The sequence below is a fragment of the Caretta caretta genome, chromosome 7 (assembly GCF_965140235.1).
Source record: "Caretta caretta isolate rCarCar2 chromosome 7, rCarCar1.hap1, whole genome shotgun sequence".
Classification (NCBI taxonomy): domain Eukaryota; kingdom Metazoa; phylum Chordata; order Testudines; family Cheloniidae; genus Caretta; species Caretta caretta.
In genome coordinates this window covers 22,452,643-22,466,802 of record NC_134212.1, presented here as the reverse complement: position 1 = coordinate 22,466,802, position 14,160 = coordinate 22,452,643, and the positions used below count along the sequence as shown (strand labels likewise).

General features: G+C 55.2%; 1 protein-coding gene across 5 annotated transcripts in view; it reads left to right on the top strand.

Annotated features, from left to right (window-relative positions):
• Positions 1–14,160, top strand: part of PLXNA1 (plexin A1) — a 330,514-nt gene that overhangs the window by 263,021 nt on the left and 53,333 nt on the right. For all 5 annotated transcript variants that reach the window (XM_048856007.2, XM_048856005.2, XM_048856009.2 and 2 more), the window contains exons 13-21: positions 539–690; positions 1,771–1,891; positions 2,595–2,731; positions 3,702–3,869; positions 5,311–5,404; positions 6,312–6,551; positions 7,486–7,629; positions 10,723–10,957; positions 13,014–13,156. In XM_048856007.2, coding sequence (XP_048711964.1) covers positions 539–690; positions 1,771–1,891; positions 2,595–2,731; positions 3,702–3,869; positions 5,311–5,404; positions 6,312–6,551; positions 7,486–7,629; positions 10,723–10,957; positions 13,014–13,156 — 1,434 coding nt within the window. The remainder of the gene's footprint in view (positions 1–538; positions 691–1,770; positions 1,892–2,594; positions 2,732–3,701; positions 3,870–5,310; positions 5,405–6,311; positions 6,552–7,485; positions 7,630–10,722; positions 10,958–13,013; positions 13,157–14,160) is intronic.

Sequence of the window (14,160 nt, the reverse complement as noted above, 5' to 3'; positions counted from 1 at the left end):
GGGGAAGGGGTTAGCGTCCATCGCCTTTGGGGCAGCAGCCTCCCTGCAGGGCTTCTGTTGATCTTGCCAGGGCAGCAGGAGTATAGTGGAGCTGGTCCTCTGGCCGGGTGTGGTCCTGATTCCAGAGAGTTTGTGATCTGCCTGAAAGCCAGGCAGGCCTGCCTCTTCCATGGCTGTCCCTGTGGCTGGGCCTGTGCTTATGCATCAGCAGGCACTTGTGGGCGTGTGCAGAGTTCCTGTGAGTTAGAGGGGGTGGCTCAGTGCCTTGAAAGACCCAGATTCCTTGGAGCCACACATTCAGATCCCAGCAGGGTGGACTCCACTGCTCCGCCACCTGAGGCAGATAACCGAAGTGCCAGGCAGCTTACCGTCTGTGGGGCTTTCGGGGGAGCCCAGGCCTGTTCTGCTCTGTGTGGGCAGTAAGAATCCCTGGGCCCTTATCATAGCCCAAAGTGTTTGCCTGCGTACCCTTGGCCAGAGTGCTCTCTCCCTGTCCTCTTGCTGCCTCCAAGTCAAGCTTTGCTTTGCTCTCTCTCAGCTGTCACCTGAGACGGGCCCCAGGCAGGGAGGGACCCGTCTGACCATCACCGGAGAGAACCTAGGCCTGAAGTTTGAGGATGTGCGCTTGGGAGTGCGGGTCGGCAAAGTGATGTGCATCCCCATCGAGAGCGAGTACATCAGCGCTGAGCAGTAAGTGCCCAACTGGCAGGGGGCGGTCAGATACCCTGGTCTGGTAGCCAGAGATGGTGCCCCACATCCCCACTCCAGGTTGGAGGGGTTCACGTGTTCTGAGTGGGAGCGCTCACCCTCGCTGCTGTGAGCTGGTGTTAACACTGGGGCACTGAGCTGGAGCAGAGAGGGGCAAAGCCCATGCACAGCCAGTGCAGAGAGATGGCAGCTGCAAACCCACCCAGCCTGCAGGCCACGCTGGCCAGTTCTAGACTGGCCCTAGTGTCCCCTGCTGCCTTCCTCATCTAGAGCTGTGATCTCGATCAGCGGAGAGCTGTCGACCCCACTCTGACACCCGCTGCTGTCTGAGCACGTCCAGCCTCGCAGTTGGCTGGGAGCAGGGCTGGAAAGGGCAGTTAAGTAGCGAGGTTGAGCATTAGCTCTCCCTGATAACTGGTTCACCACCACAGCAAGTCATCAGGGAAACGGGCCTGCCTGTGTCCTGGGGCATCTAAACCCTGACACAGTCTCTTGGTGAGAACAGCTCTTCTGGTCCCATGAGCCCCCAGGCCTGTCCCTGGGCTGGGTGGCAGTGAAGGGCTAACCTGAACAGTCAGAGAGAGCCAGCGGACGGCTCTGCTTGCTGTGGACAGAGGCGACGAGGGGACACGGGCTCTCTGGGGAAGATCTCCACATGTCCTTGTGCTCACATGGAGCTCCTTGTCAGCCAGGAGGTCTACTCCATTGACAGCTGATCAGTGCTGGACTGTCCCTTCCCTTCCCCTCCAAGCACATACTGCTGGGAGCCGTAACTTCCTGCTTCTCCATGGACTGAATCGTGTGAATCATAACAGCCTATCAGAATACAGGGCCAAGTGGCAAGGAAAGAGCTGTGCAAAATTAGTCATGGCCCTCTAGTCAAGCTAGACTAGTCTAGTCTAGTCTAGTCACCATGGCAGCTGCTCTTCCAGGAGACATGCACACCCAGCCCAGCCAGCCCTCGGCTCCCTAACCCCTCTGCTCCAGGGCATCCATGTGTAGCTCTGCGGAGCAGCCCCACCGTGGGAAATGCGCTAAGACCTCCTTTCCTGCTTCCCCTAGAATTGTGTGTGAGATCGGAGACGCCAGCCCAGGCCGAGCGCACGATGCCCGTGTGGAGGTGTGCATCAGGGACTGCTCCCCCAGCTACAGGGCCACATCCCCCAAAAGCTTCACGTTTGTGGTAAGGTTATACAGTATTATCCACCACTCTCTCCTTCTGGCTGCCAGCATGTCTGCCTCCCCTTGCCCTGTAGTTACCAATGCCCCTCCCTCCCAGGGGCACCAGAGCCCATAGAAGTAAATCTCTGGGGAGTGGGGAGGAGGGGTGGACATGGGGGAATTATGTAATCATCTTCCCAGTTTGAAGCCTGCAGTGAGCCCACCTTGGTTTACAACCTTGTCAGTTCTCCCAAGCTAAGTAGGGATGGGCTGGCTCTGGACTTGGGTGGGAGACCTAGGAAGACCCAGACACTCCGGGAAGCAGAGCCGGTAATTCCAGACACAATGCGTCTTGCTCTGAGTTGACACTTTGCTGCTTGGAAGCACCATTTTTCAGCTGGAAAGAAAAAACAGGTTCCTTTCTGCTGGTCACTCTAGATCCCAGGGTGTTCTTGGCAAGAGTTGGGTGTCCTGGTCAAAACTCGGCTACCTGCTCTGCCTCTCTAAAACCTCTGCAGTTTCAGCGGGGTATGGGATCCCTCTAGACACCTGCCCTAAACTTCAGTGCGTTGTTGCTGTCCGACAGCTACTTCCCACCTCCTGCACATCTTGCTCTGATAGCAGCTGCCCCCTTCGCCCTCATCCATTCGTGCAGCTTCTGGCTTTGCACGTTGTCATTTGCTGCTCACGCTTGAATTGCTGGATTTGTTGCTTTCTCTTGACAGACGCCCACTTTCTACCGTGTGACTCCGGCTCGGGGTCCCCTCTCTGGGGGCACCTGGATTAGCATTGAGGGCAACCACCTCAATGCGGGCAGTGATGTCACAGTGACCATCGGGGGACGACAGTGTGTCTTTTCTTGGTAGGGTTCCATGGACAGGGGATCGCTGGGGCGGGCTGGAGAATCAGGTATGATCCCTGGGCTGTGCGGAGAGGATGGGGAGTGGACCCACAGCCATGTCTGGGGTGTAACGAAGTTCTGGAGTGAGGTGCCTTTGCCAGGTTCCTGTAGAATTTCTCCCTTGAAATCCTGGCTTTTCTATTTCCAAGGATCCTGAAAGAGACCAAAGAATGAGGATTTTGTCTCTAAAATCACAAAGCCCTGAGGCATGAAGTGGATAATTTTTAGATTAGGGATGATAATGGAGCGGCTCTTTAAATATTTTCCTGTGGTAATTACTGGTTATCAACCCTAATCGCTGCTGTTTGCAGCAGTCGCGCGTTGGGGAACGGTCGGGAGCTGTGCTGGCTTCTCCTGCTGCCTTTTGTTTTATTTTTCTCTCTGTTAACTGACAATTTCACCAGCACTTCCCCGGGGGAAGGCAGGGAGATGGGTAGAGACAGAGGGCAGTGCCTCGGGAGCTGTTTCCACTGGGTTTGCCCAAGGCTGGTGGGACCAGAAGATGTGTCGGCAGGTTCCAAAGTGCACCCCAGCTGGAGGCTGTGGCTAGAACTGAGGAGGGCTTGCATTGATGAGGCTGTCCTGGACACCCCACAGAGCTCCCTCTCTGATTGCCAGAAACTCCCCAGCCCAGATGTCCCGTGGCTTATGGTGAAGTTGTGTTTTGAACTGACAAGGGGGTGCTCTCCAACACTGTTGTGGCACCTGCACAACTGGGCTGGTGGCTTTCTGTGTCCCGCCTCTATCACTGACTGCTGTACCCACCTCTGGGGTAGGAGGAGGTGGAGGGTGCCCGCGAGGGCTGGTAACCATGAAATAGAGTCTGACGCTCAAGGTGCAGCCCGGGGGGAGATGCTGTCCTGCCCCTCCCCATAGCCAGAGATGCTCAGAGCCTCCTCAGTATCTGATGGCTCTTCTGCCTTGTCCCCAGGAGGAATGCCCGGGAGATCCGGTGCCGGACGCCACCAGGCCAGAGCCCTGGTGGGTCACCCATCCTCATCAATATCAACCGGGCTGAGCTGAGCAACCCCGACGTGAAGTACAATTACACAGAGGACCCCACCATCCAGAAGATAGACCCAGAGTGGAGCATCAACAGGTAAATCTGCAGGGGTCAGGGAGCCTCATGCTCACCAGGGTGGACTGAGGGGGAAGGAGGAGTTACCCATGAGCCCTAGCAGGTGTGAGCATATGCTGAGTATACAAGAGAGGTGGGGCCCTAGCACAGCTCTTCTGAGCAGGGATTGTGCCTCTGATATGTCTGTACAGCGCCTCATAGGCCTGGGCTCCCATCCTGACCAGGGCCTCTGGGCGCTGCCGCTATAGGCCATTGGAGGGCTGGATACTGGACACGCTCCAGAGCACTGGGAGGAAAGCAGGAGTAGCCAGGGGTGCCCGGTGTGGTACCTGGTCTCAGCGCACTCGTGGGATTGCAGCGCTTAGACTGGCAGGGAGCGGAAGAGGAAAGGGCTTTCAGCCTGGCATTTGGCTGCAGGGAATAACATGAAAGTATTTCTGAAGGGTTTACATGTGCTGTTAAAAAGCTTGAATTGGCTGGAGCAGAAGGTAAGGACTTGATTAAACTGCACATGCCATCGGCCCTCCTGGAGCCTGGCTGTGAAGTAGGCTCCCCAAAAGGCCTGGGTGGAAGCCCTGCTGCTCTGGGGCATTTCAAGCAAAGACCCAGAGAACGCTCTGTCTGGCCCCCGGAGCATACTTGGGTGGACTCTCCTGGGGCTTTTCCATTTCTGACTCCCACACTCCTCTGGGTCTCACTGGATGGCTAAGGGAGGTTGCCAGTCGGAATGTACCCTGGACGTTCTCAGCTGCTGCCGCTTCGGGGACCTGTGTTGAGACGGGGTGGGAGGGTCTCGCTCCTTGGTAGGCAGGTGTACATGTTCCAGAACCCACCCCCAATCGGCACAATGGTGGCAGCCTCATCAGAGAGGCCAAGGCTTGAGTGTGTCCCTGGAGACTGAACTTCCCACACATCCCAGAGGTCTGTGGCGGAGGGAAGCTTGCCCTATGGCAGCCTGCTGTAGCTGGTTTGTGAGCTTGCAGAGATCTGCAGTCGCCAGGACTGCAAACCCAGGACCTTCCAGCAGCATGAAGCCGATAGGCACAGCAGAAAACTTGCCCAAAGCAGCCAGGCTCTGTGCTGTGCTCTCGGTGCACCGCTTGCCCGGAGGTGGCAATTGGTAAGTGCTATGGGAGTGGTCGACAGGGGCGATGTTGTTTCAAATGGAAGCCTCTGGCCGATCTGCCGCGGCGGCTGAAGGTGGAAGTCAGCTGGTCCTGCTGCATGGACAGAAGCCAGCGTGGCGCCATTGGCCCGTGCTGGTGGGTTGTTTGGATGTGTCCAGACTGGAATTGGGAGGGAAAACCCCATATTCCAGTTTTACAAGCGAGTCTCTAGGGCTTCATGTTACATACAGGATGGGACAGGTTCCAAGATAAGCAGCGATGGCATGTGCCCACCTTCACCAATGCCTGGGTGCCAGAGTAGCCTCTCCTAACTCCTTCCTCTCTGCGCCTCCTAGCGGTGGGACGTTGCTGACTGTGACAGGCACCAACCTGGCCACCATCAAAGAGCCCAGGATCCGTGCCAAGTACAGCAGCGCTGAGAGGGAGAACGTAAGTAGATCTCTGGCTGTCTGGGGAGGCCCCATGCCTGGTTGGGGAAGGGAGGGCAAGGAGTCCTATCTCATTGCTTCCATGCAGGACACCAGTGAAAAGCATGTCCTGCCACCTCCCCTGTGTACCTCTGTGACCTTGATGGTCTCAGTCATTAGAAGAGAGACACCAAGCCAGTTGGGTCTCACCTGGGGAGGGCCCAAAACAGGTCTGTCACTGGTGGGGGAGAAGGAGAGGAGTGGGAAACTGGATGCTGTTTCGTGAAAGTGCTTTGGAAGAAGAAATAGTACTGACTCAGGGACAGCAAAGCTCTAGTCCCTGGCAGTCTCTCCTTACATCCACTCTCTGAAAATCAGGCCCCATGCATACAGGGGTCTCCTCACCCCGCACTGAAATGCAGCCACTTCTGGGATGGAACATGAGGTGTTTGCACAGCAACACTACACTACAGTCTTGGACAGGGAGTGGAGAAGAATCCGGTATCCCGCTGGCAGTTCGGGGGGAACTGACAGGCAGTGCCCAAGTGGTGAGGGAAGATATAGGGGCTCCACTTTATATCCCTTTTCCCTTGGGAGCAGTGAGAAGGTGGGATTATGGATGGGGTGTGGCCCAGCACCAGCTGTTGTGCAAAACGCCTCTGGATTTTGACTGGCCACAAGTGCTCAGTACTTTGGTTTTGCATCTCCGTTATAAGGGCTTCCAACAGCACAGCACCTCTTAGGTTCGGGAGTGATTTGGAGGGAAGAGTGCCCCCTTACAGATTCAGCACAACTACTTCTTGCAGGGGGTCTCCCCTCCTGGGACTGACCACTCTTGAGCCAGCTTAGCTTGTGAGACCAGACCGTATCACAGCCTGAGATGATGGGAGGCTGGTCTGATCAGCCTTGGTGCCTTGTCTCCTCTGTAGAACTGCACCGTCTACAACGACACCACCATACTGTGCTACGCTCCATCCATCGACAACCCGTCCCGGAGCCCCCCCGAGATCGGTGACCGCCCAGATGAGATTGGCTTTGTCATGGATAATGTCCAGGCGCTGCTGATTGTTAATACCACCAACTTCGTCTATTATCCAGACCCCGTCTTCGAGCCCCTCAGCCCCTCTGGCGTGCTGGAGCTCAAGCCCAGCTCTCCCCTTATCCTCAAGGTAAGCCCCCCACAGCTCTTCTCCACCATTGCCTGTGCTGCCCTATTGCAGCCCCAGATCTCTGGCTTCCTTTTCCGCCCTGGGCCAGCTGCATTTCCCCACTGTACCTGTACAGCAGGTCAGAGAACTCAAACAGGGATGGGATGGACCAGTTCAGTTCAGAGCTGCTGGCCCGGCAGCTGGTCTCTTGGGGGTTAAATGGATTGTGCCGGCCAGGTAAGTGGGGGAAAAGGGGTATTCCCTGCCCTGCAATGGGAGAGCCATCGAACCCCATTGTGTCCTTACAGACCCTCTGCCTGCAGGACAGGTGGGACTTTCTGGCTCTTGGTAAAGGCCGATGAAGTGGGGTTGTGCGTGCCGGAGGTAGGCAAAGGAGTGTATTCCACGGAGATGGAAATCAGGGGGGTCTCAACCTTTTCCAAACTGCTTCTCTCCCCTCACCAGTATGGGAAGGGCAGGGTGGTTGGGACCCCTTGGCACCAGGGGGTGGTGCTCCCCAGATTACGAAGCCCCAGTTTAAATATCCCCATGGGGCGAGTGGGTATGTGGCACCGTAGAGCCTTGCAGAAGGGCCGTGGAGTGTTTGAGACGAGGGCACTCCCTGGTTAACCGTGTGTCTCCATGGGTGGGAGGGGCGTCCCTCCTCTCAGAGCTCAGGGACAAAGTCATCCCTGGGGTAACTGCACTGCAATCAGGGAGCGTGCCCCAGGAGTTTGGCCCATTCTGGGTGCATCTTCTTTGTATTTCCTTGGCTCAGATTCCCACTCCTCCTTCACTTCTTGTTGGACCTTTATCAAGGACTAAGGGGGAGCAGAAGGATCCCTGCAGCCTCCTGCTCTCCCTGGGGTTAGAAGGCTGAGGGAGAGAATTTGCTTGGTGATGGGAGAATCCATCTGCGGGAGAGCTAATGATCTCACTCCTTGTTCCCTTAAAGGGCCGGAACCTGCTCCCGCCGGCTGCTGGTAACTCCCGGCTGAACTACACGGTGCTGATTGGTGACACTCCCTGCGCCCTGACGGTCTCCGAGACCCAGCTCTTGTGCGAGTCGCCAAACCTCACGGGACAGCACAAAGTCACGGTAATGCTAACCACCGAGACCGGCCTCTTTGGGCCCTGGCATCCTTGCAGGTGTTGCCAGGACTGCACCATGCCATGCACTGGGCACTTGTTCTTCCCGCTGAACAAGCCTTGTGTGGTGGGGCCCGAGACAAACAGCCTCCAGCTCCACATCAGAGATGGGATATCGTTTATCAAACCTTGTCGGGTCCCACCTGAGTTCGGAGGCAATGATAGCTGCATTTCCCCACCCCTGCTGGGAGCACGGTCTGTAGCAACACCCCAGGGGAGTCCCCCAGGCAGCAGCGTGCACACAGCACCGGGAACCTGCCGTGTGGTGTCCAATCGTAAAAGTACCCCAAGTTACCAAGAAGCACAGCTCTGCCATTGACAGCAAGTGTGTATGTGTTGTGTGTGTGTGTGTGTAGGGTGGGGCATGGGCTGACATGCTGATCCCCTACCTCCTCCTGCATGGGGCTCTGCTGTACCCCAAACCCCCTTGCATGGCACCCTGCTGTACCTCAGCCCCAACTCTTTCCTGCATGTGACCTTGCCGTACCCCAACCCCCTCCCTCATAGCACCCTGCCGTACCCCAGCCCTCAATCCCCTCCTGCATGGGGCCCTGCTGAATTCCAGCCCTGTCCCCAGGGTCATTCCCCTCTGGCTCAGCCCATGCTGCAATGAGGGACAGAGTAGCCTGTTAAGCTGAGTGCATTGCTGGTGTGTTGTTCCTCTGCGGGCTAGAGCACTGGGCTCTGTAAAGATCCTTGTTTCCTGGGGGCCTCCCAAAGCGACTGGTCTGGCACGGTGCTCACCGATGGTCGCTTTGGGGGCAGCGCAGTCTGACCACACACCATGGTGTGCCCAGCAGTAGCTCACGTTCAGCCTGGGACATTAAGATCCCCTTTTACTGATCAAGGGGGCAGTGGCTGGAGACCGAGGGGGTTAATCCCCTTCTGGCGTACATTGGAGAGCATGCAGGAGCCCTTCCCCTTTCGCCCCCTGCCTGGCGCCAGCTGGCCACTGGTCCCTGTCGGGTAAGAGCTCATCAACACCGGATTATGTGCACATGCAGGGGCTTAGATCTGCTGGGAGGAGCCCCTGGCTGCCTGCCTCCCTATTGCCCAGTCCCCTACCCCCAGTAGTCTGTTCAGAGTGGCTGAGTGCTCCATCCAGCCCTGCCATGAGCGCGCTCCATTGTAACCCACAATCTGGGTGGGCCTGGCTGGACCTGCCGGCTAGGTTCCTTCCCTACTGGCCGCGGGAGACTCGTCTGAGCCATATGGTCAAAGGGTTTCCACCCCCCTCACTTCCCCCAGCCCCTGGGTTAGCTTTAAGTAAGATTCTTTGTCAGGTTGTAGCTCAGCAGCAGCGGCACTCAGGGTCTCCGTGCAGCCTTGTGTATTTGAAAGGGACCCAGAACGGTCCCCCCAGGCTTCTCATCCATCAGGGAACTCACTTTACATCCCATCTGTTACTGTAATGTTGTCTGAATGAGACATCAAACTCGCTGCCTGCTCCTCACAGGCGCTGACAACACACCAGCATGTCTTCTGCATCCCATTAAAGCTCTACGTGTGCTCGGACAAGCCCCTCGCACTGTAGCCCCCTGCACCTGCTCTGCGGCCTGGCCCATGGCTTCCTCCAAACCACAGGGTCGCTACCTTCTGGTGTCAATGCCCCTCGGAAGTGAGGGTTCGCTTTCCTCACTGGGCTCAGCCCAGGCTGGCATGATAATGATCTGACCTTCCTATTACACACCTTGGACACTTGCCACTTGTGTGGACACAGAGATCCTGCGGTCTGGGGGTCCCTGCTTTCTGAGAACCCCATTCCAGTATGCACCTCCTCCCCCGTAAGGAAGAGGAAGGGAGGTTCGCCACCCCCACCCCCCGTTTAAGGAGGGAATCATAGAAATGTAGGCCTGGAATGAACCTCAAGAGGTCATCTAGTCCGGCCTACTGCACTGAGGCAGGACTAAGTAAACCTAGCCCATCCCAACAGGTGTTTGGCCAACCTATTCTGAAAAATCTCCAGTGACAGGGATAGGCTCCTTGGAAGCCTGTTCCAGAGTTTAACTACCCTTAGAGTTAGATGTTTTCCCCCAATATCTAACATAAATCTCCCTGGCTGCAGATTAAGCCCCTTACTTCTTGTCTTACCCTCAGTGGACACAGAGAACAATTGATCACAGTCCTCTGTATAACAGCCTTTGACGGGTGCGGAGGTGGCTATCAGGTCCCCCCTCAGCCTGCCCAGCTTTTTTAACCTTTCCTCACAGGTCAGGTTTTCTAAACCTTTGATCATTTTTTTTGCTCTCCCCTGGACTCTCCAATTTATCCACACCTTTCTTAAAGTGTGGTGCCTGGAAGGACTCCAGCTGAGGCCTCCCCAGGGCCAAGTAGAGTGGGACAATCACCTTCCCCGTCTTACATAAACACTCCAGTTAATTCACCCAGAATGAGATTAGCCTTTTTCACCCCTCCCAGCTTGGTGTCAGCTGCGGATTTTATACGCGTACTCTCTCCTTCATTATCCAAGTCACTAATGAAAATATGGAACAGTCCCGGACCCAGAACAGACTCCTGTCACACTCCACTAGATACCCCGCCCAGTGACAGTGAACCACTGATAACTACTCTGAGTATGGCTTTTCAACCTCCATTGTGCACCCCCTGATAGTCATTTCACCTAGACCACATTTCCCTAGTTGGCTCATGGGGATGTCATGGGGGACTGATGAGCTCCAGTGAGGGTGACAGGCCCTCCCTGCCCCTTGCCAGCTGGCAAAACCCTTCTGATGATAACCTGCCTCAGTTAGGAGAGGCACCTTGACCTGCACCCCCTGAGCTAAACCTGCTTTTGAGCTCTTCCCCATGCCAATGGGAAGTCTCCCTGACTCACCCAGCTGCAAAACCCTCCTGTCCCCAGATGCATTATGGGGCATATGAGAGTCGGCCGGGGACCCTGCAGTTCTCTCTTTGTATTTCACCCCCAGCCTGTAGGGTGGCAGGTGGGTGGAAGAAGGGTTCACAGAGCCCTCTCAGCAGGGAGGTGAGCCACTGCCCACCCCTTGGCCCTAATGTGAAGCTCTTTCCCTCCCGTGTGGCTCAGATCAAGGCTGGAGGGTTTGAGTTCTCCCCGGGGACGCTGCAGATCTACTCGGACAGCCTCCTGACACTGCCTGCCATCATCGGGATTGGCGGTGGGGGCGGCCTCCTTCTGCTCATCATCATCATTGTCCTCATCGCCTACAAGCGCAAGTCCCGGGACGCTGACCGCACCCTGAAACGCCTGCAGCTGCAGATGGACAACCTGGAGTCCCGCGTGGCCTTGGAGTGCAAGGAGGGTGAGTCTGTCTCTGCTTCTCTCCCCACGGCTTCCCAGCTTCAGCCTGTCCCCATCCGTCAACCCCTTCACCTGTCTTGCCAGCTCTGCTGCCTCTGGGTCATTGGTTTCCCCTCTTGTGTTTGCTCCAAGACTCTCTGTTCACACCCTACCGTTTGGTGAAGGAGGTAGCAGTACCATGGACATCCATGATCCCTCAGCCAAAACCCCCCAGGTCAGATGTTCAGGGTATTGGTGTCCACGTGCGTGCAGGCAGGCAGGCTCATTTCTACAGAGACTCCCTTGAAAGCCCCCATCCTCTGCAGCATTGTTGGGTCCTTTCCCTGGCTGCATCTGCATTCCCATAGGTTGCTGCGTGTGCATTTGCAGGCAGCAGGTCCCTATCCTGAGTGCCACGGCTTGTTCTGGCTCTTGATGTGTCTGCACCTTGTCTGGTCCCATTGTGGGACAAAATTGATCCCAGTGTGGGACAAGGATTCCCCCTGTATATGACACAGGGCTGCTGCATGGTCTCACCACAGTGACAGCACAGTACCTTGCGATGCACCATCCTGGTTTTATGGCACAAGGGTCTTTGCTGAACACGTATTTCCTATTTGCTCCCTTCTCTTTCATATCCCCTAGTATCTAGCTCTGCAAGCACCATGTCTGCTTGCAAAGCTTCATGCTCGCCTACGGCACATGCTAACTCACCACACCCAGAACAGGCTGATAAATCTGCCCTCTCATCCCAGTACTGGCCTTGTGCTCCTGATCTACAGGGACCTTGCCCTGCTCTAAGCCACCCTTGGGACTGGAGATCCGAGCAGGCGAAGTGACTTTGGGGGGGGGGGGGGAGGACTTAGTTTTAGTAGGATTTATTTTTTCGGTTAAGGATTTTATGTTTTTAAAGTCTAAAAGAGGACAAAAGAGGCTAGAGAAACCTGCCTGGAAAGGGCCGTGAGTCTCTCATTATGTGACAGAGGGATGCTGCAAAATTGGACCGGAATGCCTCTTATGATCCTGCCGATAAAACCTAATTGCCCATTATCGCCGCAAGCCAGTGCCTGGGGCCGTGACCCTGCCAACTGCAGCCAGCCCAGAGGCTGGGGGAGAAGTGGGCACCTAAAACGAGATAGTAAAAAAGAAAAAATCCCTAAAAATCCATGTAGATGGCAATAGTGACAGAGAGAGGGGAGGGAGGAGGGGATCTCGTCTCCTCTTCCACAGCTGGCAGATAAAAGGATCTGCTTTTAATTAAAAGGCGCAATCTCTTCCCTGCCTTTTCTCTTTTCTAGTCCCTCTAGTTACAGATAAGATAGTGATCCTTTCAAGCTGACGTTTGTTTTTTCTCATCAGGCTGACAAGCCTGCAACCCTCTGCTAGCTTCCAGCTCCCTTTAAAGTGCTGTTAATTTGATTTCTCTGTGTGTTTTCTCTTTCCCTTATACAGTGGTAGAGATTCCCCCCTTGCCCCCAAAGTCTGCCCCCATGGGTACCATTAAAGGCTCAGGACACCATTTCCCCCCTCTATCTAGCACGAGTTCAGGCTGTGCCTGTTCTCACCCCAGGGTGCTGGGTCTGTGTTGGGCTTTTCTCTCTAACATTATTTAGGTCAGAGTGAAACGAGAACATTCTTGTGGTTTAAACCTCTCTCTCGCCTAGCATCTCTGCCATGTTGTTCACAGCCGCCTACAAGTTTCTTACGTATGTGCACGTAGCAAGGAGGGTTAGAGCCGAGAGGCTGAGGCTTCAGGACTCCTGGGTTCTATTCCCCACTCTGCTACTGATTTGATGTGTGACCCCGGGGAGATCACGTCCCCTCTCCATGCTTCCGCTTTGCCATGTGTAAAATGGGGACAATGGTACTGCCCCTCCTGACAGGGCATTGTGAGACTGAGCTAACTGATGTCTGAGACCAGTGCTAGGGACAGAGGGCAGCCCCCACTGCTCTAGATTTGTGGGGTTCTTGTATTTTGCTGGTGCCAGTGTGGTGGCTCTAGGGCCCAGCCTGACCTCTCCTGTTGACCTCCTGCAGGCCCATGGTCCCCTAACACAACTCTGCTCTTTCCATCCCAGCTTTTGCCGAACTGCAGACAGACATCCACGAGCTGACGAACGACTTAGATGGGGCTGGCATCCCCTTCCTGGACTATCGCACCTATGCCATGAGGGTCCTCTTCCCCGGGATAGAAGACCATCCTGTGCTGAAGGAGATGGAGGTGTGGTAATGTGTGTATGTGTGTCTGTCTGTCTCTCTGATGCTTCACACTGGGGACACCTGCCTCTGGGAGCTGTGCTTCATGCCCATCTGCTGCAGGGTTCACCACTGCAGCTTCTTCGTTCATTTTTAGTGAGGATGTCTTGGAAGTTTCAATGAATGATGGGATCTCACAGGTCTGGGCTCAGCAATGGATGGGGAGAGATTACTGACCCAGGAGTGACTCTGGCCACCCATTCAAGGAGATTGCAGCATGCTGCAGTGGGCAGAGACTCTGTTCTGGCAAAAGTCCATTTTCTTTACAGACCATGGAGGAGCATCCTTCATGGCAACCTGTCCATGCAGTTTCCTCCGCCTGAGCTCTTGGGGTCTGAATTTGTAACATCTGGGTTTTCCAGCCAGAAGTGGCTGAGGAGATTGCACGTACAATGTTCTGAAACCTCCCTCTTGGTCCTCCGGGACCCCCATGGTAAATCTGGGTGACATCAGGGTTTCGTCTCTTGGGCTGAGAGGTTTACTCTGCTACGGTGCCCTGTGACTCCTTAACCGAGGGATGAGAGCTTACAGGACTGCAGTGCAGCGCAGCAGAGGAACCTAATGCAATCTTGGGCTATGTATTTTTTAACACAGTGTATCATTAACCTGCAGAGTTCATTGGCACAGATGTCACTGAGGCCAAGAATTAACAGGGTTCAAAGTAGGATTAGCTATTTCTACGGATAATGAGAAGATCCACAGGTATGTTAGATAGGAACAAAATGTCTTTATAAGGGATACAAACCCCCAGGCTTCGGGGCAATTAGCTAGGTGCTAAGGGCCAGATTTCAAAAGCACTCAGCCCCCACTGAGAACAGATGGAGTTTAGCGTTAAGTGACAAGAGTTAAAAGGGAACTTCCTCTGTAGGCAGGTTATTCCACAACTGTCCATGATAGTGTTTCTTCACTTTGTTCTAAAGCGTCTGGTACTAGCTTTTGTTGGAGGTGGGCCACCAGTCTGATCCAGTC